Here is a 27479-nt window from a genome sequence, read left to right as displayed (position 1 = left end):
TGGCTTACAAAGTCCTCTGATTTGAATAAGACTCTCTGTTTCTCGGTCTCTGTGCTCGAGCGCCCCTTTAACTTTGCATCGCTAAAGCTTCGCCGCAGCGGCTCACATCTCAAGCCAAGGACTTGCTGGGTGCCTCTTGCCAAGTGGACCAGACACATTGTTATGCTCAAATACATAAGGGAGCTCATGCATGTGTCAGTCCAAATCATCGAAAGACAATTGATATTGTATGAGCCAATTTGCTCAATAGCTGAATTACTGTGGCTGAACACACGCTGTGGTACTTCCGGAGAAATTATTTAATTAAAAGGCAATTTTGCTCTAAGCTAGTTTTCCTAATTATTGTAAACCTGCGCATTCGGCCAAGATAGTCGAAGGAAATAAAACGTTGTTTTTGTCAGGATCCAAATGAAGTGTAATTTAGTGGCCACCTGTGTCTCTGGGCAGATGATGCCCGGCGTCTTTTCCAACCAAAGCACTGGGAGGATGTTCCCAGCTAAGAGACCCAACAGTCCCATTAACAGGGCAGTGGTACAGAAACAGAATGCTACAATGGCAACCAAGCAATACTAATGCAATTACAAACATGACCCTCAGAAAATGCCATACCATTAAAGGCAGACTATGAATTAGTCCTCTCCGCTAGGACTGCTCTCTACGACACTAAAGGAGCCAGTGTACAATATAAGAACATTCATTAATGTTATTATGCAACATGGTTTGTTGGTGTCGAAATGTCTTTTTTTCTAGATTTTTTTTTAAATTTGGAAATATTGTAACCAGTGGTTACAGGCAAACTGGAGATTGAATTGTCAGTGGCTCACAATATTAAATACATGAGATTAACCAGTTTGCTTATTTGTTAAATTGTATAACCTCGGACGATTCATGCAATTTCTGGGTTTAAGCTGCATGGTAGAATTCACTAAATGTAAAATGCTTTGCATAAAAGCATCAGCTAAATAAATGTAAATTATACTATCATTTACCCTATACCGTTGCCTTATAGACTTGCGTGCTAATCTGGGTATTGGCATGGTACCAAGTTGTCTTCACATGACTCTAGATGACAGCAGGCCCCATTTCTCCTAACCTGCTCTAACATGCATACACATATGCGTTCTGTCAGGTCATGTAATGCATAGGCCTTTGCATAGTCCTCAAAGCACACGTTTTCCCCCCACACACACTAATTAACACATGACAAGCCTGGGTCACCGTTGTCTTTCTTTATTTAATTTGCAGGCATTTTCTTAATATTTGGTTTATTTTAAGGTTGGTATTTGCATGGCATTTCAGGCTTGCATGCAAGTTGCACACACACCCTATTCATATCATGCTTATTGCAAATCTCACACACAAACACACCCACACACACACACACACAAATACACACTTGAGTCACTGTTGTGGCTAGAAGCCATAACATTACACATTTGAGATGTACAGTGCACAGACAACATGTTATCAATGACACACTTTTCCACTTGGCCATGTATGTTTATGATTCTCAGTACAATATCCGTTTGTTTAACTGTCTGAGTGTTGGCTTTCTTGGTCAAATGCCAGTGTATTCCCACATCAATTGAATGACGTTGGCTTGTGGCCCATCCTCGAGAAAACACGGCAATGTATATTAACATCAGCAGCTGCTTACACCCTTGGTGATGTATGTCTGAATGCAAAGTGATAATTATGTACGTTTATGATCATGAGGTTTAATGTAGTCTGTCATACCTGGATACCGTCTAAATTACCGTTAATGTTATCGTATGCGTTATTGTACTGCGTCTCACAGGAGTGCCGCAGCTGGATGAGTCGTACCAACTGTGTAGTCAGTTGTAACCGTCTGGCTGTATTGACAGAGTGTCTGGATTTTGCCCATGCACCCAATGACTCAGATGTCTCACTTAATCTCTCTTCCAGGCAACAGAAGTTGAACAGGTGTGTTTCAGAGTCGGTCTACCATTGTTAGACAACATGTGTGAAACATCTGTCTTAATTTACTGTGTGAAAGCGAGCACCTGTGGGATTTTGACACTTTTGGCATATGGTGGCCTCTGCACTGAGTATGTAGAAGAGATTGCACATAGGGATCTTGCATTGTATGGTCTTTATGGTGGGGTTTTGATTATTGTACTTTGATTAAGTACAATAAGTCGACCTTACTTCCATCCAACCGATCTCCTTGACTGTTTGTCAAATTCAACGGCAGAAGACCAAGACAACCATTTCCATGGCAACTCCCGCCAACTTCCCCTGTGCATTCACAGGCCAGCCGGCAGATTTAACCTCCCCAGCATATCCTTGCTCTGGCCTAGAGGTCTCCTCTCAGTTGGATATGTTTGGCTCCTCTCCTGAGGAAGGAGCCTAGAGGGAGATCCTTGCCAGATGCTCCGATCACCTCAACCCGCTTCCCTAACTGCTGAGGAGCAACAGATCCTCTCTGAGGTCCTCATAGACCACAGGGGTCCTCTCCCTGCATCACGTATGAGCTCGAGTCCCATCGCCCGGAGGAAAGACAATGTGTAGTCTATTTGCATCCACAATCTCATCCCTTCAGTCATTAGGTCATCACAACAGGAGATCTTAGGAGTGTATGAACGTATCTTAATCAGTAAATGAAGGTCCAGCTCCCTCTTGGCTGCCAAAGTCCATTACAGTTCTTGCCTTAGTGCAGATGCAGCACTGAACCAAACAGTTAAACCCATTACCCTTAATGATTAACTGTTGCTCATCCTTTTTTGTGTGGATTTTAGATTTCTTTCTGTGAATGCTTTGGTTTAGGGAGAATACTCTACCTGCATGTATGGGATATATTGATTATGGAGGATTGAAATGTACATTCTAGCTACTTTCACTACAGCATCCCCATCCCTATGCAATCATAGCATTGGATAACAGACCACTTGATTAATAAGTGAAATAAAGCAAGGCAAAATCCTCTATTGCGTCATTTTTTCATGGCTTATTAAAAATCAGCGTCTGCATCATGCAGGATCTTTGTCGATGGCTCACTTTTGTTCTTTGGACTTAAGCAGGTAGGTAGTGCCACAAAGATAATTTAGTGCCACACCCATTCCACTATTACACCTGAACCCTGACACAGAGCCACACACACTCTGTATGCAAACACACGCCCGCCACCAAAACAAAAACCCTCCTGTGACTGTGGCAACAGGGCAGTGTTTGGGTGTGTTTGGGTCTGGCCGTTGCCTCCCCCCATTCCCCTCTGCACCGCTTGCACGTAATGGAAGCATGGGCATAGTTTAGCTTCTTACGTTCCCTCACCTATTGTCAACATGAGAAGAGTCAAGCCCACAGCTATGTGGAGGCACAAAGATCTGCCTGGTTAATCATCGACCGGACTCAACCGCCTCTCCGCCGCACCGCTTCTCTTTTAGGGAAGGAGGCTGGGTTATCGCCCATGGAGGCAACGTCTGAAAATAGTGAGGGCTAACGCTAGCTTAGCTGCTCGGTACTGGGGATTGTGTGTGCCAAAGTGTGTCATGTGGTGACTTGCACATGCAATTGCCCGCTGTGTAATTTTTTGGGATCGAGGCAAGATGAGGGATTGCCATTCTCTGCCCCACAAGCAAGAAGACACAGCAGCTCCACATCATTAGCAATGTTGTGCTGAACTTTCTTTCCTAATCAGAAAATGACATGATGTCACGCAATGATACATTTTAGTTGCCGCCAACTTGAACCCCCGTGACTGTCCCTCGTGGCCTCAGTCTCGTTGGACCCGGTAAGAGTAGACATGAAAACATAAAAGAAAAAGGGATAGTCCATTATATTAAGCACTTACATGCTTCAAGTCGGTCAACCTAAAAACCTTGAACAGCTGTAATAAATGGCAGCCACCTTCCAAATTCCAAAGTACTGAAAATGATCATTAGAAGAAAGGCAAAAACATAATGAAGCCGATCCTTTTTAACAGAATTGTGAATAGATTGCCATCACAGTCCTGCTGTCTTCTTGTGACCGGTGGCATATATTCAGGTTCATATATTCAGGTACAGCAAACGATTACCATCATCGATCCCATTATCCATTATTGATGCCTAGTTTTCCGGCTCAGATTAATGGAGTAAATCTTCTATTTCCTTTTTTTATTATTAGTTCATACCCCACTCCATCATTTTTTGTACAAGCGAATCCCAAGGATTTCTGGTAGGCACTTCCAAAATGTGAATTTAGGATTTGACACTGCATTTGATACATAAATGATTTGGGCGCACGAGCTACAATTTGAATTATATTTAATGGATTGATGCTGATTTAAAACCATCCAATTCTTTGGACGTTCGCATGACCCTTACTCGTCCAATCGCTCCTCTGCTGGAATTGACTCAGGGCTTCAACGGTCTTGGGTAGGCAAGGCTCCCTTCCTGACCACATCTCCAAAGAGCTGTGTGGTAGAAGGCTCAGGCGGTGAGGGGGGGGGGGGTGGGGGGGGCTATAGCGCCACAGCTACAGCCAGCATATGGACTCTGGCAGTGAGCCCAGGAGCCGGACACGTCCTCCCGCAACAACCCTCCCGTCACTCAACGCCGAGCCATGCCACGTCAAGCGTGACATTTGAGGTTGGGGCAAGAAGATGGACAAAAGCGACCCCTTACCTCTTCCAACCTTGCCCCTCCACTCCCCATTACACCCCCCCCCCCCCCCCCCCCCCCCTCTCCCCTACCCTGTTGGCTGCAACCTCGTGTTTATCTTCACGGTGACTTTGGCCAGACTTGGGCCTGGCGTAAGGACAGCTGTCACATCTCCAGCACGTCACATTTGATGCAGGGGAGATGCTGCGGGCATCAGGAGCAACGAGGACGAACCAACGGGAACGCAAGGAGGACGGAGTGTGGGTGCGTTTGTGTGTGTTTTGAGAAGAGAGTGAAAGTGAACGTCTCTGTTAGACAAATGTGAAGGCTTTTTACTCAGAGGGTGTCCTCTAGCTCAGCTGCACATACAGACACACACGGGCATGTACACATCAGCCTCTTCCCAGGTTCTCCAGTGATTGAGTCACATCCTCTCCGGGCGCAGGGTAAATACTGCCTCGACACCCCGAACACCACCCCTGAAGGACTCCCTCCTTGACTCCTAGTCCTCTGACCGAGGTCTCCCAGTGCTCATTACTCCCCTGTGAAGTGTCTTCATTAGGGGTCTAGCCCATGGCCTGTACAACAGAGGCCTTTGTTTTTAATGATGTTAGTTCAACACTAACTATTTACATAAGTAATCCCAACTCTGCCCCAAGTGTCTTTGGTTAAGGGAGCTTAAATAGGGGGCTGCCTATGTGCAATGAAGCCCGAATACACAGGCTTTATAGTTTTGTGTGTGCGCTAGGATACGTTTAAGGTTCTGGTTTGAATTGGGTTCTAAGCCAGGAAGCTTGAAAGGTCAACATTTGTTGTTTGGTTCTCGGTTTCCCTTTTTTTTTCAACAGCAGCAGCGTAAGTAAAACAGCCAGTCGCTAAGAGTATATTGACGTTTGCGTGTTCCAATCCAAATATGCGATTGGATCACTGTGTGAACGCTTCCAAGACAAATACAATTAAAAAAAATTCTCTGGGGTGGTCTCGTCCGACCACATTGTCAGTGGTGTATCCGTGTGTGGTGCATCCGTCTGCGAACACGTCTCTAGACGTATTTGTCACTGCCATGATCACTCTCACACCTGCATGGCTATGGAAACCCGCCACTCACTATGCCCCAGTGTGGTTGGTAAGTCAGTTGCCAGAATGTTTGTATATAAAGTGTATATTTTACTTTACTGGCACGATTGAGAGAGATTAGCAAAAATTGGTCACTGGGGGAGAAAAAATGCATATTAACCGTTATGCAAAATGATCAATCACCAACAAATGTATTTCCTGCATTACCCACTCGGTATTTCCTTTTAAATTAATGGCTCTAATTTCTATACTACAAGTATTGTTCTGACTGCCAGTCACTAAGGCTAGATGATCTAGTATTTGGCATGATTAAGTGCATTCAATTTTACTGCTTGTATTCTTTTTGGCCAGCATCTGCAGTTCTAAGAGGAAGCTGGACCACATGCTTTGGCATGCTACTAACATCCCCTTGGTAATAGCCTTGTTTTCATTTTTGCCCGTTAGAATAATGCTGGAAATTGATGGCAAGTCAGGGTTTGAACTTCATCTGGTTGTTATTCATCAGTAAAAGTTTTAATCTGCAGTTACGTTGCACAAAACATTAAAACTGCTTTTTTATCCCCCGAGTCTAGGTCCCTCTGCCTAGTACAATAATTGAGAATGGCATTAGCTCAAACTTGGGGGTATGGCCTCCGCCTCTTTCATGTATTTGCTTAGTATCTGCCGCATTGACGCCGTATGGCTTGTGACAGCCCTTCGTTGTGCCGGGGACACGGGCGACACTGAGTCACTCCCCAGAGAGCTGCCTCCACAGGGCCCCGGCCGGCCCCGGTTCACCAAGCAGTCCTCTGCCGTCCCGCTCACCTTGCTGTTGAACCCTGTGCCGCTTACGTTCTCCCGCATTCTCATCTCGCTCGGCCATCCATTGGATCGCCTCGAGGACAAAAATGAGACTTGACAATTACAAACTGGAGGAAAATAATTGTCTTGGCCCGTTCTTCCTCTTCAACATCATCCCCTTAACACACAAGCACAGACACAAACTTTCCCTCATCTGTCCACTATCATCACGGGCGGACAGAGGCACAGCCCTGCCACGTTGTCTGAGACAACGCGCGGCTTCTTCTTCTTCTTTAGAGACGGGGGAAACAGTGTGATTCGAGCTGATCCCATCAGGCAACACGTTTGTCTGCCCCGTGCTGTTTATTATGCCGCCTTTCCCTCCTCTTTAGCGGGGCTGTTGCACAAGTCGTTTACACAAGTCGTTTACACAAGTCATTTGCACTGTCGATGCTCGCTTAGTAACTCGCTGCAACAAGCAGAGAGACTCTGAACTGATGGAGTCCACTAAGTAATGTCGGTTTTATGATCTACCACTGTTTGCATAATTGTATTAGGAGAAGCTTTAATGTGTTGTTCTATTCTGTTGCAGAGTGTTCGTGCATCGAACTGACATGACAGAAAAGGCAGATTGAGTGTAGTTTGCTTGAAACAGTTTTTTGCAATGTAATAATGCAATGTAATACAAAGTTAAATCAATTTTTTTGACCCCATTATTTTTCTTATATGAACACGTTCAAATGACGCTGTAATCTATACTTTTTTTCCTGCAGTTTTAATAAGCTTGTATAAGCTGTATTTCTCTAATCAGTATATGTTGATTTCTGAAGGGCTACTTGAGTTAAAGACAGTGCGGCGACGCCAATTAGCTCCTATGTAAAAAAAAATCAATTAACGCCACTTGATGCGGCGGCAAATCGCGCCGTTAAGTAAGGGATCCACCCACTAGGGCGTCGCCCGTTAAACTCAACGGACGTGCAACTTTTTCTTGACGTCTGTTAAGCAACCTCAGCGAGTACACACGCTCAGTGAGCCCCGGTACGAGGATCCAGGGAGGCCATGTCGTGAACTGGTGCGTTCTGCTGCGATCAGCAGAACGCACCAGTTCACGACATGGCCGCACAGCGTAGGCTGGTCAGGAGAACCCCCCTCTCACCACGCAATGCAGCGATTATCACAAATGGATGACTTCAAACCATCTGTGAGACATTTGATTAGCGCCGCCGAGCATCCCTCCATTTTTTTTTTTTGTCCTTGTGCGTGTTTGCGAGACGGAGAGATGTGGCAGAGGGGAGGCGGGGGGCGGGGGTTGGCCCAGAGTGGTTCTGCGGGTCAGAAAAGGCGCCGATAATGACAGTCCTTCTACGAGTGGCCATGCTCCGGGGAAATGAAATTATAGAGCGAGAGAGCAACCCACAGAACCTTGGGAGGAATGGGAGGCAGCGAGGACGGGAGGCAGCGAGATGGCAGGCAGCTACGGCTAGCTAGAAGCCGTGATGGTTCGCGCGGCGCTTCCAGATATCAGACCGGCCTCTCGCGGCGGCTGTTGAAGCTAATGCGGCGTGAAACGAAACAGATGTTCCTGCTGGTGTCTTTGCTTCCTATCCCCTCTTCCACTCCGTGTCCAGCTGCACTTTGGCAGAGGCGTAGATGACAGGCCCTAGGTGAAGGACGGATTAAAAAACGCTTTTTTCTATATTTTTGTGTGAAAGGAAAGGTAGCTGTGAACTACAGTTTTAATTGACCCATGACTCACTATCCCCCCTTTTACTGCCTAACCCAGGACACCACCCTGGACCCTGGAGAAGACGTGGCCCTGCTCTCTGTGAGCTTCGAGGATGCTGAAGCGACCCAAGTGTTCCCCAAACTCTACCTGTCCCCGAGCATTGAACAGTGAGTACTCACCCCCCTGAACTGGAGCGCCTCAGTCATTCAGAGCATCTGCTCAAAACCAAGGGCGAGAGAGAGAGAGACCCTTCCTTCAAACCCTCAAAGGTCACGGGGCTTTCTACATTAGAGTGTCACAGAGGGGGGGGGGTGTGCCATGCCCAGTGCCATGGCATGTCACATCGTATGGTCCTAGGACGTTTCTGCATCTGCCCTTATTCATAGGTTCCACACACACTGAGGCAGAAGCAGAAAATAAATCAAAAGAGGAAGAAGTTCTGTTCAATGACGCACGGAGAGGTTAGGATGAGTGTCCATCTGCAGTCTGGGGTGCGTGTGAGTGAGTGTGTGTTTTGGGGGGGGGGGGGGGGGGGGGGGACAGACAGTATACCACTGTCTGTCCCCAATTATATGATTTGGGCAGAAGCGTACATCTTCTTATTTTTTGGCATTTATTTGCGTGGAGGTGTCAGTTTACATTGAGTGTGTGTGTGTGTTGTGCAGGTACCAGCATTTGCATAGGCTATAGGCTATTCTTCAACTACTCGTGTGTGTGTGTGTGTGTGTGTGCGTGTGTGCGCTCGTGTGTCAGGTATGGGTCCTCTCTGACCTCAGGGCGCCCGCAGTCTGAGCCTTCGTGCTGAGAATAATGTGAGGCTGATGTTTATTTACGAACACACGCCCCGTCACACCAGGTTATCGGACCTCTGCCCTCTCTCCTCCACCTCGTCCCTCCCTCCTATGCTCTCCCCCTCTCCCTCACTCCCCTCTCTCCTTCTCCCCCCTCTTCCCTGCATTTTGTTTGTTGGTCCGTATTTTCTAAGATGCTGTGATTCATATTTCAGTTATTTTTCAATGTGTTTGCTCTCAGTCCCCTTGCCTGAGTCACCTGCACAAGGGCTATTCTATTGTCATGCATTTACACTAAGTTGAAGACACAGACACACACACATACACACACACACACACACAAATAGACTTTATCTCTCGGATATGACATTGACACCATTTGTTCCCTTGCTAAATAGTTAGTTATTATGTGAATTAATGTGCAGTCGCTGCTTAGAAAAATAGCCTGATATTTGTCTGTCTGTCTATATTTGTCTATATGTCCAATGTTTATGTTGTGTTTATGTTATGTTTATAATGCGTATTTAGTCGCATTGCCCACAGACCCAAGATAAATTTGACTTCTCTGCCTGGGTTGTTTCTCTGCACAGTGTTTTGTCGGCAGTCGTTGTGTTGCCCCTCTAGATTTAAGCACCTACGAATCCACTCAATCCATCTTCAGCACCCCCCAATCTTCAGTAAACAATGTGAAAAACCTGCTTCTCGTATCACATAGTAGAGTGTGTTTTTGTGTGTATGTGTGTGTGTGTGTGTGTGTTTATGTTTGTGCACTGTATGTGTCTGTGTGCGCACATATATTCCTGTGTATATGTGTGCACATCAGTGTCTGTCTGTGTTATGTGTGTGTGTGTTTGTGCACATCTGTGTGTGTCTGTGTGTGCACATATATTCCTGTGCGCGTCTGTGTCAATGTGTTTGTGTGCACATCAGTGTCTGTTTGTGTTGTGTGTGTGTGTGTGTGTGTGTGTGTGTGTGTGTGTACACAGAGTTGACCTTGCTAGTGCTGCAGACCTAGGTGCGTTGGGGGGCTCCATCTCTCCGGCCAGGTCGGTGAGCAGAACAGACAGGAGGGGGCTAACGGCGGCAGGAGAGCACAGCAACAAAAAAGTGTGTTTTGTGTTTGCAGGGCCTGAGGGAGGCGACTGCACAACACACCGAACTGGCCTTTGGTACGAGCCCCCAGAGAACAAAGCTTATATATTAATATATTTATATATATATATTTATATATATATATCACGTCTACAGCAAGCAAACCTCTACCTCATCAACTATCTATACTTCCAATTAGTAACTTTCTTCTAATTGCCCTCTTTGGCGTTTCTGTGTACCCCAGTTTGTGATTCCACCATACTGAATGCCTTTTGTGCGTGTTTTTTTTTTTCCTCCTGTTGTCTGCTGTGTGGGAGTCTGTTAATTCATGACCTCAGGCCAGAATGTATGTGTTTACCATTGTTTGAAGACAAGCAGTCGTATGTGTGAGTTTTTTTTTGTTTTTGTTTTTTTGTGCATGAATGATCATGTGCTTAACAACGGCACTTAATTTATCCAGTGTGTGTGCGCGTGTGTGTTTGTGTGTGATTGCAGATGTGTTCTGCTAGTTTGCCTCCACTGTGTCCTTACTGCCCCTTATAGTCTACGGCCATGTGTTGTTGCCCTCCTCTCCCTGAGATCGGAAGAAAAACAACTGTCTAGAGCAGCATTACTCATTGCGCGGCTCGCAAGCCACATGCGGCTCGCCGAGCCTCTATTTGCGGCTCGCATGGCGGTAAAAATATACAGGGATATGATCATGCAGTGAATACAGATATTTTAAAAAACAATACAAACAATTATTTAAAAAATAAATCAACAGCGGCATTAAAAGGTGGAAATATAGCCTTGTCTAGAAAATATTTTTATACTTGCTCGGCTCTACGCTGACAGCGGGGTTGCCAGATTGGCGGTTTTCCTGCATGACAAGAGAGAATGTGCTCTTTGGATGGACTTATTCTTATTAACTTATTCTTCAATAGCTTCCATGTTATGTGACCCAGTGTCTCCACATTATTCCAGAAAATAGCACACAGTCACACAAGTCTTAATTTTCCTCTCAAAGTGCACCAGATTGATGCATTCCAGGTTAAAAGGTACCAAATTTTCTTCCGGGGGAGCTCCCCCGGACCCCGCTAAGGACCGGGTTCCCTCCACAGTTTCACAAAATTCTGTGGGAAACACTGCTTCAGGGAGGGCATATTATTAAGCAGGCATACTTATTTATGACTGGATTTATAGCTTTTGATACTTTGCGGTAAAAATGGCTCTCCTGTTGACGTCGTCCTGTCAGTGCGGCTCTCCTGAAAAAAATAGTGAATACCACTGGTCTAGGGCAACCTCTGTTTACGTGCAGCGATCTCCTTTCTTACAGCCAGAAACGCTCGCTCCCGTTCCCTCAGTTGCCCCGTCCATCTATCGGTATGTCTGTCTGTCTGCTCCTCTCTCCCTCTATCCATGCATCCCCTTTTCGGCTTTTTAAAAGAAAAAATGCATTCATCTCCATTTCCTTCTCTCATTCCCTCCTTCCCTTTTTTTTTTTTCCTTCTTTCTCCCCCATCTGCTGCCGGTCTCTTTCTCCGTCTCTCCGTCTGTCTCTATTTCCATCTCTCTCTCTCCCTCTCTTCTGCTGATCCCTCTGGCGGATCCTCAAAGGGAGCTGAGAGAGAGTGAGTGGGACTTGAAAGGGAGACAAGCAGCGTGCTCTACCCCGGCAAGGTCGTTCCCTCGCTCGACTGAAACGCAGCGAGCACAGCAAAAGAAAGGGAAAAAAAACAAGGAAAACGAACACAAGGGAGGGTTGATTTATTTCTTTATTTTTTTTGCCTTTCTTCTTTCTTCCCCACTACTTTCTTTTTGGATTGAGTTTCTGTGAAACTCCGCTCCCCTGCTCCTCCTGTCCCTCCACATCTATTTGACAGAGCGCACGTACGCCCAATAGATTGAGGGTCTCCGATCAGGACCACCACCACCACCACCACCACCACCACACCCTCTGCTGCCATCCCTTCTGTCTTTCTATCCATCTCCTTCGTGTTCTCTCCCCCCTCCCCCCCACCTCTCTTTTACTGTTGCGTTTCATCCTCCATCTTCAAACAAGCTGTTGCTCGCTAATGTTTCCTGGCTATGGAGAAGCCTGATAAAAAAGAAAAAAAAAAAACCTGTTGGAATCAACGCATGACGCCCACGCGGTTTAGCGATTTTGTGCGCCGCCGACCGTAGCGCTCACTCCGCGCTTTGATGGGACCGGGCCTGCGTATCTGCTTTATTTCTGTACAAACTATTGATTAAGGGCAGCCAATGCTCTATCCTCCGCTATCCCGCAGCACTCACTTCCTATAGATCCTCGCTGGTTCCCCACACCCGTCGTCTGTCTGTGTCCGCTCGTTGCCGCCAACATCATCAGAGGTTCCATGTTTCTCTCTTCTTTTTATCGTGTTGCCCAAAGCGTTGTGATAATGACCACCGCCAAGTGACCATGAGTGGTGTACTTTGACTGCAAGATGCACAGATATATTTCTAGGTGCAATGTATTCACCATGGAGCCAGGCGATTTCAAATGCGAATTATGAATTTTGTACTATATTGTGCAGCATAAGGCTACACCCGCCTCCTTGATGAGAAGCTCAGCCCTTGCTTTTCCATTTTTCTTCTTGTCCAGGGCTTCCATGTAAAGGAACCGACTTGCTTAACGAATGACATTAAACGTTGTGTGGGCCCAACCATGCCCCAAAAAATGAAAGCTCTTGCAAGCCATTTAGGAGAGAAAATAAAGAAGGCCTCTGTTTCCAGGAACTAAGTCTGCGTGCCATGTGCCAGGGTTTTATTTTGAGAGCAGAAGTGAGAGATGAAGGGTTGGTTTTGGAAAAACGGTTCTTGGACAAGATGGGCAGCAACGAAGCGACACGTCAGTTACTCTACCTCTTACCGGTGGCCAGGTGGAAGTTTCCCCTTCTTCAGATGTAGCAGGAACAGCAAGCCATATGTGGAACGTTTTAAATCGGCCAGGGGTTTATGTTTGCATTTTGATCTGACCAGATTAGAACAGTGTGTTGATTACAATTGTACCATCTATTTATTTATCCATGGCAGTAAAGTGATGTGGTAAAGCTTCCCACGTTATTGAATGTGGCTTCACGAGGATACCGTGAGAGCGAGAGCACCACTTTGACAGGCCTGTACTCACAAATAGCCCTAAATATTTTAACAAATGTGAAAGAAGGGACTGGGGCAAGGTCAGACTATGTTTTCTTCCACTCCTGTCTCTGGCGCTGTGCTTCACTTTAAACATGAGCTCTGGGTTCGTCTGGGATGTCCAGCTCAATTGTATCTCACGTGGAGAAGTAAAGGTGGATGCTAGACTCACAATGTCTTTTCAGGTGATTCTCTGAAAAATACCATTGAATATACAATGATATATTTGGTTTCTTTAATGCACAATCTGTGTTGACGTGCCATTGCATAAATAACCAGCACCAACTTTCTATTGCATGTCTAAATGCATCAGTGCATTGTGCTATCGTCCGTCCCTTTCGGTTGCATAGGACATCACGCCTTTTCAAGTATAAAAAAAAACAACCCAGAATATCAGAAGATATTGGCCAACTTTTGTCGTTATGTAAATAACGATAAGCGGTGTTGACAGGTGGAGAGAGCATCTTCTTACACGTGGCACGATAACTTATGCTACGGAACATAGACGAATGAATGTACTGGCGGCCCCGATTTAAAAAGCGCATAGTAGGTGTTTAGTCACGCCTGCTGCTTTGCATTAGAGGTTCAAATACGGCAGCGTGGTATCTCGGTGCGCTGGGCTTTTCTGTTGTTTTTGTTGTTATTTTTTAAGGGAGGGTTGTGTTGTTGTTGGGGTTTTATTTCGCTTCAGTTAGTGCCGTAATCCACTTTTATTTTCAGAATAATCTCATTATCCCTCCTTTTGACTTTCACTCCTCGTTTACCTGATTGCTTTCCGCCTGTAAGACAAGTTGGCTCCATCTCCGCCCTCTCCACAGAGAAACCTGCTGCATGGCATAAAGGAATCGAGTGGGCACCGACTCTGCCCTCAAACCAGATTTAGGAGCCCAGAAAAATCAACACAGAGAGACAGTTTTAGGCTGCAGCACACTAATGTTTGTGTATCTGCATTTGCCTTGAGGTGTGTGTGTGTGTGTGTGTGTGTGTGTGTGTGTGTGTGTGTGTGTGTGTGTGTGTGTGTGTGTGTGTGTGTGTGTGTGTGTGTGTGTGTGTGTGTGTGTGTGCGTATTTGTGTGCTTGCATGCATTTGGGTCAGTATGTGTTTCTAAGTACGTGAGACTAGCTGGCTGTACTTTAAATCCCATCTATAGTCTTTGGGAAAAAACTTACTTGAAGGCTAGGCTTGGATTTAATTTATAAATGTTTGAAGTATAATAATAATACGCCCAACCTATATAGCACTTTTGTAAATACTCACAACTTCTCAAAATGAAGACACAGGGTAAAATCACTGAATAGGTAGCTGTATGAATAAAGGACGGGTAGTTGAAAACTAGAGGAATCATTAAAAAAGAGGGAGGGGAGAGAAGGAAAGAAGGTTAACTTTTCAAAAGTTGGTTTTGAGTCATCAGAATATTACCAAGGTCAACCTTGTGCTTCAGCTGACTTCCATTCTGCTGACGTTCAGATCTTCGCTATTGTTTGTCTTGAAGATGAGCATTAGGTACTGTCATCACACCCCATGTGCACGCTTTCTGGCTCCTCTTTTCGTCCGCAACACCTGACGTGATGTTCAATCTGCGGATCACCAATGCAAACTGGCAAAACCTAGAAAAATGTGGTTATTCCAGCTGGCCGCGTTGGCCTCTGAACAAACCCACTGCCTGTCTCTGTGTTCAACCTGCTGGGTACATTCAAGAGCAAGAGTCGTGGGGAAAACAATAGAAGGTTGACAGGCTTCATCTGTATTATTTGTGACTCTGTGACAGGGAGAGAAGCAGAGAGTACCCACCTCATGTATATCAAAAGGCCCCGGCTCCAATTGACAGCTCTGTTGTGCAGACGCTGTGGCCCAGCAGTTCACAGAGGAGAGCTCTCGGCATGACGGGCGCGTCACCGTCACCTTCACCTCACCTTCGGGATGTAGGTCACACCGGCAATGTCACATTTTTTAATAGAGCCATCCACGTTTTGATCATGCCTCCTGTTGCGTTGCGTCGGTCGCCCGTGTTTGGGTCGTTTTATCCCAGATATGAGTTGGATGTGAGAATGGTAGAGACACTGCTGCTGCGATGTTGGCAGTCGGCGGGGATATATGCATCATAACGGGGTTCACTCAGCCCTCCTTCCTGAGGCAAAGCACGGCCAGGCTAATAATAATCTTCTAAATAAGCCCTCGTTTGGCTTCCACATGGAATGGAGGCTGATTGATGCTCTGGGTACGACTCGGTGGATCTATAGAGAGCCTTGGCGTCTGCACAACGTACTTTAGCATTCACGGAGGCTGTTGGCAGCTCGCCGTGTAACGATATCCAAACACACCCATCTGGGCGCACCTTGGCCACAAGCCACATCTGTTTGCCCTTTTAACCCTGCTTACAATTGACCCCTTATCGGCTCTCACTGCCACTGATACCTCCCTGCACGCATACACAAGTGTGCACACACACAAAACACAGCGTGTGTGTACAACACAACCCAACAGAGGTTTGTCCCCGTCCACCTGAATCACTGAGGGATAATCTCTGGGCCTGATGAAGTCATACACGGCCCCGTCACTGTACAGCAACAGTATGAGTGTGTGTGTCGGGGTGGTTGTTGGTTTGTTTATGCGTCTACTATACATGTGTCACGGAGTACAGTAAAGCATGGCTCAGAGGCCTTGTGGGAACCCGTCCACACGATGACTCCTGTTGTGTGGGTAAGCTTGTCCAGAGTCGTTTCAGTGTGCGTTGCAGATGCCTTTTATTAGGATATCAAATCATATGTATTGTAATAGAGTCTTATGGGTGGGTTGGTTGTGATCTTCGACGTACACCATTGATGATGTTTCATTCAAATGCACTCTGGTAGGTAAAGAAGGGCGATGAATCATTGTAATGCTTCCCAGGTTGGCTAAGAACAGTTCTAATCCATAATGAATATAAAGGCCCAAGGATTTGATTTGTTCCTTAATATCAGCCTACTATGGTCATGATGGTCATAATGGTCCCAGACAATCTCCCTTGAAAACACAAATTGGGAATTTTCTGGGGAGTCTCTCTCTTTGAATAGGATTACCAACACGTTTCTGTGTGTCAGACTTTATTGTATGAAATATAACAAATCGTTTGATCAAATACAAATGGGTAACTTGTAACCAGTGTTTTATTAAGAGGGAAAAAAAGGCTTAGTTTGCAAACTGATATTGGTGTATATTGTTTTCAATTTAATTCACGGTTCCCTTAAAACTTAACATTTCTCAACTGTCACGCAAGACCTCTACAAAGCCTCTAACAGCAATGTTTACAGGAAGATAAGTTGGTTCTTACCCTATCTCACCTCATACACAGGTAAATATTTACGTGCTCGGATGCTTTGCTATTTGTTTTAATCCCACATCATCCTTGCGGCTTGTCATAATCTCCTCAAATGAAGAGTTCAGTTTTGAATGAACTCTCCTTGCCTAGCTTCATTTCTCCCCATCAATCTGACCTTGAAATTAGATGTCGGCTCAAATATATTTTGACATAGATCCTGGGTGCATTTTCTTTTTCACCATATATTTCCGCCCCAGAAATATCTACTCAGTAATTTGGATGTCAGAAGCATTCAGCCAGTGCTGTGTCTAATGGGCCCCTCACTTAAAAAGGTTAGAAACTCTGCAGACAGCGGAACGTCGAAAGACACTACATTTTGTTCCCATGTTCGCCACTGACACAATGAATGACACGCACTGCGATTTTCTGCGCCTCTGTCCACATTTCCATCTGAATGATGTGTGGTTATTCTTAGATCTGTGGGCGGAAAGATGGGCATAATTTAGGTTTCCACTTTCAAAGGGCTTCGGCTGCGCTCATTGCTGTGAGCCACTTTGAATTAACCGTTTGTCGAAGTACCGAGAAATGCACAAGCTAATGCAAATTATTTGCCCCCTCTAAACTGCGACATTAGTGCTCTTTGGAGAGATGTCAGTCACGTTGGCAGGGGCTGCCACTGAAGAAGCGTTTGTTAACCATGTTGGTATTTACGGAACTATATCTACTCGTGCTGGATGTGTTGGAAGTCTTATCAGCGTTTCTCTTCTCAGTGATTGTGCAAGAAGTAGCTGGCGGGGTTACTCTGAAGCAACCAGTCGGATAATTTTTTACAAATGGGAATGACCAACAACTGACCAGAATTAGCCTCTTGCTTAATGCAAGTCTCAACTCCAGCCTATCGCGGTCAACATCTTTCAGGCCAACGTGCGGTCAGAATACCAGCCCAACCCTCACTTCCAGTTCTTAGCAGCACCTCCCTACTTTTGGCCCTCTCCCTTACGCAGAGTGAGGTCATCGTCTGTACATCATCGAGTGGTTGTGGTTCTTTCGTAATGCAGCCGATGGGGGTCTGGTGGGAAACCATAATCTCTGGACTGCAGCCTCAATGACTGCACTGGATTGCACTCCGTTCCATCATACGAGTCACCTCGTATGATGCATCTCACTCCCTTTTCATGACGTCAAAGTTTTGGACGGACAGGTGTTGATGGATGATCTGGGGTCTTGGGCTCGCATCAGCACGTTATCCTGGGACTCACTTGATGCTGGGTTCCACCTTCTACCGGTCTCCACAGGATTGAACGACCCCAGTGTATCCCCTGGGATTTGTCGCTTGCTGAGGTGTGTGTGTGTGTGAGGTGCACTGTTTTAAAGCGCACGGTGTTGATGTACACGTTGCTGATGTGTGCGAGCGCAGAGAGGTTTTGGTGGGGTCCCTGGTTCCAGTAGGCCTCTGGTGCATTCCAACATAAATGGTCTCATACAATGGTATAACAATATAAAGTAGCAAGAAATAGCACACAAGTGCACTGTGTTGACGAACCAACGGTTATGGTATTCGTGTGAGTGCAAATGCAATTTTGTGTCTGCAATTTGTAGCCTTCCTATCGCCGTGGTTTGATAATACTGTTGCTTCTTGCCTGCGCAATCACATATGTAGAGTGCTTTCTATTATTAACTCACTCGTTAGGCCACCTGTAATTTTCTCTTAATGCTTCCTACATTTAGTCTAAAGACATTCATGACCTAATGCCACCTACATTTCCATCGGGCCTTTTTCATTCCTTGATACAACGCTTGTTTGCTGTCAGTATTTATCCTCAATATTTCTCCAATGACCATAATAACAATGTTACAATTTATGGAGGTGAAGTAGGGCACACATATATATATATAAAAAAACGTTTACCCATTTGGGACGCCCACTGTAATTTGTAATGTTAAAAAAAAAAGAATGTATATATATATAGCGTACTTTTGTTTTGATTGACTGACTGCCTTGGCCCTAGTATCCAGTGGCTGGAAGCCTGTATGGGTAAAACCCTGGACCCTGATGTTCTCAACACTGTGCGCACTCTGGCATCCACACACGACTCGCCCGGGGGCGCTCTGAACGTACAAACATACGTGACCTTTGACACGCGTAATGTTGCATGCTTCATGCTATTTACATGCAGGGATGCATCACGTCGTCCTAACCGAACGGCGGCCGGTCGCTGGATGACATGAACGCCGCCCTCCGACCGCCCCACCCTCAGCGCCGCGACCGAGGAGGACGCGACGGAAATAGAATCGGGAGCTATTTCCCGCCAAATCCAAAGCACAGTTTTGCCTTGAGTTGAGCACTAAAGGCCAATAAGTGGCTCTACAGACCACCCCCTCACCCCCCCACCCCTCTCTCCCTCGACTCTGCCCCCCCCGTTTTGCTGCCGTGCTCACCCTCTCTCTTCTGGCTGCGAGGCACAGAGCGGTACGTGAGCCTGCGTCGGCCCATTAGTGGCTTGGGAGCCGCCACAGCGGTCGTCCTGATTAAGCAAGCATGCGCTAATCAGGAGCAGAGCCACGCCGCGGATCGAAAGGACGTCAAAGGATCACGAGGAATGAGAGCTAAAAGCCGAAGGCACGAGTAGCCTTATTTCTGTACAAATTTTTTTTTTTGAACCTCCTCGTCCTTTTAGCCCGCCACTGACACACACGGCTGATACCCGCACTGTGTGTGTGTAACGGGATGCAGTGGTACCCTGGTTGGCCAGAGTCCCTCTCACGTGGTTGATTAGGACCTCAGTCTTTCTAATGGGTTTAAACCATATAGGTGCTACATAACAAATCTTAATTTGCCTATGTCGAGTCACACGGTTTCAAAACCCTCACCTAAATCCAACTCGTCCCGATCGAATCATCCTGGCCAAAGTAAAACCTTGCTTCTGCAGCCTCCCCAGAGACCTGGCTGTGGTGAGTTGATGAAGACCTATTTGTTTTGAGTGAGTCGACAGAAACACGGCGTCACATTGATGTATTCAGCATCCTATCTGAACTTTACGGAACTGTGGTTGAAATAATAATGAACGTGATGGCAGCTGTCTTATAACCAGCTAACTGTACCTTTTTTTCTTGGTGTTAACCTTTTGTGTGTTTTGATGTTGTGTTTGTGTGCGTTTATCCATCAGTGCTCTTGGAGGGACTTCCGCCCTTCACATCCCGGCATTCCCCAGCGGAGGCTGCCTCATCGACTACGTGCCTCAAGTGTGCCAGTTACTCACCAACAAGGTGAACGGATCCCTCATTCACTGTATCATCGCTGCATTTAGCGTGTGTGTGTGTGTGTGTGTGTTTACATGTGATAAGCATCAGGTGCTCCCTGCTTAGGACACTGGCAGCAATGCCCTCAAAGATGGATCCCCTGTGTATTTTGAGACCACCATTTCTCCTGTCTGTCCGCCCTTTTTGGATTTGCTTGATGATTATTTTTCGCTGTGTGAGTGTGCACGCGTGTTTGTGCGTGTGTGTGTGTGCCCCTGTGTAGCCATGCGCACGGCCATGCCTGCGTGTGTAGCCATGCGCATTTGTTGCAATGCGCGTGTGCGTGTGTTCCCGTGCATGTGTGCCTGCGTGTGTGTGTGTGTGTGTGTGTGTGTGTGTGTGTGTGTGTAGCCATGCGCGTGTGCCTAGTGTTAGTAGTGGTGGTAGCCTGTACCCGTGCGTGGGCGGCTGCTGGCCGGACCCCAGCGGTCGTCTGAGCGCTGCTTGGGCCCCACAGGCTGGGGATGGGCAGCAGACAGGGGCCCTCACGCCTGTCCCTGTAGGGCCGTCGAGGCGGGTGAAAGGGCCAAGCGGCAGGACTGGGTGCCCCATAAATACCCTCCTTTTAAAAGCCTCCTACGGTCGAGAAAAGACAGGGGACGGAGTTTGTATGCGTTGTCTACGTCTGTTATATCATCGTATGCAAATATATGGAGTTTGTTATCATTTTGACATGGCTCTTTGGGGCAGCAATTCAATATATGTGTGCAATGTATACATTAAGTGTAGGAGGTCAAATAAGTGTAAAATCACCGCACACTGGTACACGCTGATAAGCTGATTTATTTTGTTCACAAAATAAATCCGCTTATCAGCGTGTACCAGTGTGCGGTGATTTCATACTTCTTTGACACTATATACCATTGTTCACTGCACCAGCACCTGAGGGTCAAGCTGGGCACAGGGACTTCGTTCTGTTTAGTATACATTTAGTGCTTTCTAGTTTTTTGAACTTGTGGTGTTCAGATCTGTTTTGTTCGATTAGACACAAAAGTAGCAGGTAAACTTAAATCCAATTTATAGTATGTGTGTGTGTGTGTGTGTGTATGTATGTATGTATGTATGTATGTATGTATGTATATATATATATATATATATATATATATATATATATATATATATATATATATATATATATATATATATATATATAAGTATATTTGACAGTTGAATTGAGGAGAGATACTGCTGCAGCAACCGAACCGCCTCATCCCCCAGCTGAGTATCCCGATAACCCAGCTGAGCTTCCCCATCCTTTTTCATGGAGGGGATTGATTGGTGAAATGATTTCTAAACGAGTCTCAAATGAGGCTGTTTGCGCTTGCCACGTTGGCCCCATTTTGCGAAGCCTCCGCTGACACACCTCAATCCAGCCCCACGGCTGGGCTGTGACTCTGGCAAGGGAACAGCTCTCTCTGTCTTCCAACCCACTCAACACGGATCGTATTGAACAGCAGTCACACACACGCACAGGCATCCGCACACACGCCCGCGTGCAGGGTGTTTTTTGCTTTTCATGGTTCACCCTCTCCACAGATTAGTACATTGACTTTACTGCGACAGGCATGGACTCAACCAAGCAGATGCTGCTGCCAGTTTATTGCCTAGTACGCCTACCACTTCACACAGATAGTACATTCCACTGTGTTATATGCAACTACACTGTGTTTGTGTGCGTGCACACACACCACACTCATCCATTGCATCTATCCCCCTTGCATCCATGGACTTCAAAGCAATTTACTTACGTGATCTTCAACTTTAATCATAAAATGGGAAAGAAAATATAATTATTATGTGGGCGAGTTCTTCAGAATGTCCCATACAGCTGTTGGCTTGCTGTCTTCAAAGGCTTCCGCCGAAGGTATTGACAAGGAGGATTGTGCAATCAAACAGAATGCGTCACAAGGAGGTAAATGACATTTGATGCAATGGATGAGTAAGCCGGTTATTCTAATTATTTTGTCCTTGCAGATAGAATGCATGTTATGCATGTGTTATCTCAGGACATGTTTCTACGCTTCTATGCTACAATAACTACTTCTAATAATTAATTCACTACTTTTATTCATGGCTGGAAGATGCACTTGTGAAACAGAACAGTCTTCTCTTATTGCTATTGAAGGCTCCGCTTCACCTAGATAAGCAGACCCTGAACTTATTGAATAATAAGTTCGGGGTCTGAAAAACAAGCTAGAGAGAGAGGTTCAAATACATTCAAAGGCAGAACAGTGAATCTGCCGAGGAGAGGAACCAGGAAGTACTTCCGGAGGAGAAAAAAAGGAAAGGGAACACCTTGTTGCATCACACTCTGCAAGAACAGGATGTTCAGCAGCAATTAAGGCAGGGTGCGGGCGGAATACCTGAGTACCTGCCAAGTGGCCTCACCTGTCTGTCAGCACGCAGGCCAACCAATGCACTCACGTGGCCGCGGGGCGGGGCGGGGCGCGTCCCTTCGCTGCGCCTCCTCACAGGTACATGTCGCAGTTGTATACGCAGTGACAATAGTACGCCACACACAACAGGGCTAAAACCAACAAGCCCTTCCCTGAGTATTTAGTCTTGCTGTGTATGCACACACACAAACACACATTTATGCACACACAAACACATATTCATCCACACACATACACACACTGTCCCATGAACTGAATGGTGAGTAGTCTGAGTCATGTGGTGACTTTTTCTACCCACGTGTGTGTTTGTTTGTGTGTGTGTGTGTGTTTGTGTGTGTGTGTGTGTGTGTGTGTGTGTGCGTGCGTACTCGCACTCACCTATTGGCATTCTCACAATAGTTTTTCTCACAATTTTACACACTTTACACAGCACCCAAGTTATGCGTTCCAACTAAGTGTCGGTGCTGGTCCATCATTTATTTTCCTTTTTGTGGTTAATCTATTAGCTTTGTGTCAGTATCTTCTGGTGAGCACTGAGTGGTGTGGTGCGGCCAGGTGGACCCAGGCCAGGCCCCCTCCCCTGCCTGGGACGCTCAGGCCGGCCGGGCCCAGTAACACTGGAGAGAGAGGCCATCACACCTGTCCACCATGAACTAAACGCATGTTGGTGGGAGTATGAGCGCAGGGATGGGCGCGCGTGCGTCTTTGTGTGCGCACGCATGTGTGTGTGCACATGTAAATGCACGCATGTGTGTGTGTACATGTAAGTGCACGCATGTGTGTGTGTGTGTGTACATGTAGGTGCGCGCATGTGTGTGTGTGTGTACCTGTAAGTGTGTGCGTGTGCATTTGCGTGTGGCGCACACACACTGTCAAGCTCATACTCGTCCTAACAATATGTTGACGCATGAAATGGCTCTCGTAGACGGATAGATAGATAGATAGCACCGGATTTCTGTCACTCTAACACTGAGCTCACTCTAATGGATCCACAGCCTCTCTTAACAGACTCCACGTGGCACGGCGCCACTCACGTGTTATACCTCTGCAAGTCTGTTCATGCACCACCTGGGTGTTTTTTGCACCACCGTGACGTAGACCGTTGGGCCTGTCGGCTCTGAATGTCACACACAATATATTTGCATACCTGCTCAACAATCCCAAATGACCCAAAAAATAGCACTAAAAAAATAGCACTATCGTAAACAAAATAGCACAACCTATGGACGCTTTGGACTTAAATCTTATTTCCCTTACATAATGAACCCCGGTTCCTCTGTGTTTGCCCCTCTACACCCCGGCAGCTTTGCAGACATTTTCATGTTTGTGGGTTGCTTATTTTTCCGTTTAGCAATGCGATGCTTCTTTATCATCCACTTCTTCTGCTCAGCTCATCAAGGCCAGCCACTCAGAGCATGTGTGTCTGTGTTCCTTGCCTGTCGGTGAATAGGTGCAGTACGTGATCCAAGGCTACCACAAGAGAAGGGAGTACATCGCCGCCTTCCTGAGCCACTTTGGAATGTGAGCAGTATTACACGACAAGCCACAGTCAGGGAGAGAGGAGCGGCTCTGGCCTCCACTCCCCGGGTCTGAAAGTATGCTTATATGATGACATCTTGTGTGTGTGTGTGTGTGTGTGCGTGTGCGTGTGTGTGTGTGCGCATTCCAGGGGGGTGGTAGAATACGACGCTGAAGGATTTACAAAGCTAACCCTTCTCCTAATGTGGAAGGACTTCTGCTTCCTGGTCCATGGTACTGCTGACACACACACACACACACACACACACACACACACACACACACACACACACACAACCTCCCACTGTTAAACAAGCACAGTCCTGTCTTTTTATTGATCGCCTCACTGCCTCGTCGCTACAATTCTTTGATTAACACTTTCTCTCGCTCTCTCTCCTTCGCTGTCTCTCAATCTCACCCTCCCTCACTCCTCTCTCTCTCGCCCCCGTCTCTCTCTTGCCCCTCTCTCTCTCTCTGTCTCTGTCTGTCTGGGGGTGTGTGTGTGTGAGTGTGAGTGTATGTGTGTGTGTGTGTGCGCGTGTGCGTGTGCGTGTGTGTGTGTGTGTGCGTGTGTGTGTGTGTGTTCCCAGTGGACCTGCCGCTTTACTTCCCCCGGGACCAGCCCACCCTGACCTTCCAGTCGGTGTACCACTTCACCAGCAGTGGGCAGCTGTACTCCCAGGTGCAGAAGGCCTACCCCTACAGCCCTCGCTGGGACGGCAACGAGATGGCCAAGAGGGCCAAGTGAGTAGACGTTGAGGGGAAGAACCCACACCACGCGGGTCTGATACAACGGCATGTACAAGGCCCCGTGTGTCCCCACGTCGACCCCACTGAGGGGTTAGCGTGGGACGCATTAGAGGTGCTGCAGGTTTGAATTCGGTGCCGTTATTTGTCCTTGGAGAAACGCCACCAATCAGCTACGAGTGAAATGCGGGGGGGGGGGAGGTTACCTCTCGGCCCAGGCTCGTTTCTGACCAATAAGGGCGTCTCATCCCTGATCCGTGCGGGGCCTTCGTATTGCCTTTGGACCCCTGGTGCGTGACACGCGGCTCTTGCCCATGGTGGCGAACCGTTTTACAGCTCAACTGTGAATTGTGTTGGTTTCAATCGTACGGCAAAAACCGCTGTTCAGAGGTGTTTCGTTGCTTAATGCAACGTAGCGGGAATGGCTTGTGCCTGGTCTTCTGGTCCGGTTCACCTTGAAGCCTCGACAGATACCTCTTTCATAGCCCGGTTGTTGTTATTTTTAACAATCCCTCTGCAGGCAGAGCTGAAGGCGTGTTGCTGAAGCCCGCGTCAAAGCGGTGTTTGTGTCATGTATCATGAAAGAGGAGGGTGTTGGAAGCACCACAGAGGCAGCGCGAGCCCGGTGTTCATGGACTCGATGCATTTTTGTTCAACTGTGTTGTGAAGGGCTTTTCTCTTTGCCTTTACTGCTTTGATGTGTTCGCCGGGGTTAGTTACACCGACAAAATAACTCAAAGCGATGGGCCTTGAGAAGACTTAATTAGCTATTTGGTCCCCCTCAAAGAATATCTCAAGAGAGGGAGACGCTAAAGAGTAGAGCCATTGTCCGCCTGCCCATTTCTTTAGATCGAGTAATAGTTTGTTTGTAATTTGGTTCGGTCACATTTGCATGCGATTTGGATGACATCAAAAGAGGAAAGTTGCCAAGGCTCTAGGGTGGCGTTAAACCCACAGTAGTATCAACATTTGTCCAAGGAACCTGCTCAGCCATCGGCATCATTCAAAATGAAGCTTGTACTTCAGCAAACTTTATTAATCAGAAAAAACATAATCGTGCACCTGTGTGTGTGTGTGTGTGTGTGGATGTCATTGAGGTTCAGCCTCATTCCACACAAACCGGTGTGACCTCACCAGAGTTAATCTATAGGCGTTGGCTGCAGCCCCGCAGCAAACAGTGTTTGCTCCCGAGCATGGCTTTCAAACGCCTGTTAATAAGTAAGAGTCTGAAGCACACTATGGTCTCGGCTGGGGGCCTGTGTTGGTTCCTGGCTTGTTTTTGCGTGTTTGTGTTATTGTTATTTAAACGGGTCGTCTACAATAGAAATTGAACATGTACCTGATCAAGTGGCAATGGCTTAGGTCTGCACATTAGCATAAATTGTCTATCCTGTGCCTAAAGTGTGTGTCTCTAGAACAGATAATCATTCTCCTCACCTGCACTTAAATATGTCATGTCTGGCTCTGACTTAATGAGTTGGATAGATGTTTGTTTGCTGTTGCAATTTTATGTTTTGTTTATTTCTTATTGCTCACTGAATTGCTCTGCCATGTATCCTAACTCTCTCTCTCTCTCTCTCTCTCTCTCTCTCTCTCTCTCTCTCTCTCTCTCTCTCTCTCTCTCTCTCTCTCTCTCTCTCTCTCTCTCTCTCTCTCTCTCTCTCTCTCTCTCTCTCTCTCTCTCTCTCTCTCTCTCTCTCTCTCTCGCAGGGCTTACTTCAAGAGCTTCATCCCCCAGTTCCAAGAGGGAGCCTTTGCCAATGGGAAGCTGTAGTACTCTCAATCTTAACGGCATGCATGGAGAGTTGCCTGTGTGTGTGTGTGTGTCTGCGTGTTCGGGGAGCAATGCCCACGCTTATGCGTAGGTGTATGTATGGATGGATGTATGCGTGTCCGCTGCGTGAACAAAGATGGGTTGCTAGCTTCTGTCCCCTCCAATACAATGATGGAAGTGGGGTCGGTGTATTTTCTCGCTTTGACACAGAAACCCTGTAGCAGAACGGGGGGAGAAGCTTTGGACTGGGAGGTGAGGAAGTCATTGTACCCACTCTCGGCCCTCTCCTTCTCTCTCCCTCTTTCTCTCTTTTCCATCTATCTAGTCTTCTTTTTCCTCATTCTCTCTCTCTCTCTCACTCACTAACACACAAACACACACAGTGATCGGTCTCTCTTTCTCTCTCTCTCTTTCTCTCCAACCCAAACCCATCAGAAATTTGACAGTTTAAGGCGTTTACATGATAATTTCTTTTATATTTATTATGTTCATCCATGGTTGAAAAATTAAATACAGGGTTGGCACTATGTACGTTTGTCAAATTTGTTGTCGTCAGTTGCTTGTCTTGTTCGTCATCGTCGGATATCTTGGGTACGGGTTTGCTACCATTTGTATGTTTAAAAGCTCCCCAAACTGCACATGTCAAGGTTCAAATATCAAATTTGTACCCTTCGTTTTTTTTACAAATCTTGGGAACGTCAGTGGCTGACATGGCTAGAATATTGCTAAACAACTCATGTAAATGTCTCTTTTTTTGTTGTGTCACACCACTGCTTTTAATAAACAGTTTACCATCAGAAACTGACCTTTTTTATTGTCATCAATGGTCTCATGTTTTTGGTTTCCAATTAAATGTTTTCTTTTATTACCCCTTATGTTTTTTTTGTTTAAAGAGCATCATAAGGACACATAGCACCAGAACGTGTGTGTGTGTGTGTGTGTGTGTGTGTGTGTGTGTGTGTGTGTGTGTGTGTGTGTGTGTGTGTGTGTGTGTGTGTGTGTGTGTGTGTGCAGATCCCAGCGTGTACACGTCCTCCATGCATGTCTGAGCAGCGAAGGCATGGCGTGCGCGCGTGCGTTTGTTTTTCATCATTACACATGAGGGTCACAGTTAGGGGTCTACTCTGGCCCGCGGCCAGCCCTTTGCTATATTTATTGTGGGTAATGCAGCGACTGTCAAGTCTAATTGGGAACTGTAGGGTGAATGTATCTGGGGCATTTAATAGCATCAAGGCGCTTAATA

The 27479-nt window shown here is 46.5% G+C and overlaps 1 protein-coding gene across 1 annotated transcript in view; it reads left to right on the top strand.

The window, feature by feature from the left end:
- babam2 (BRISC and BRCA1 A complex member 2) overlaps positions 1 to 27015 on the top strand; it is a 54658-nt gene extending 27643 nt beyond the window's left edge. The window contains exons 7-12 of the mRNA XM_079752339.1: positions 8242 to 8351; positions 19669 to 19768; positions 23648 to 23718; positions 23867 to 23949; positions 24306 to 24459; positions 26173 to 27015. Coding sequence (XP_079608465.1) covers positions 8242 to 8351; positions 19669 to 19768; positions 23648 to 23718; positions 23867 to 23949; positions 24306 to 24459; positions 26173 to 26236 — 582 coding nt within the window. The 3' untranslated portion in view covers positions 26237 to 27015. The remainder of the gene's footprint in view (positions 1 to 8241; positions 8352 to 19668; positions 19769 to 23647; positions 23719 to 23866; positions 23950 to 24305; positions 24460 to 26172) is intronic.
- The last annotated feature ends 464 nt before the right edge of the window (positions 27016 to 27479 follow it).

Source organism: Pollachius pollachius (genome assembly GCF_949987615.1).
Source record: "Pollachius pollachius genome assembly, chromosome: 15".
Taxonomy (NCBI): domain Eukaryota; kingdom Metazoa; phylum Chordata; class Actinopteri; order Gadiformes; family Gadidae; genus Pollachius; species Pollachius pollachius.
Note: the sequence above shows the minus strand (reverse complement) of the source record. Positions and strands in the feature narration are given on the sequence as shown.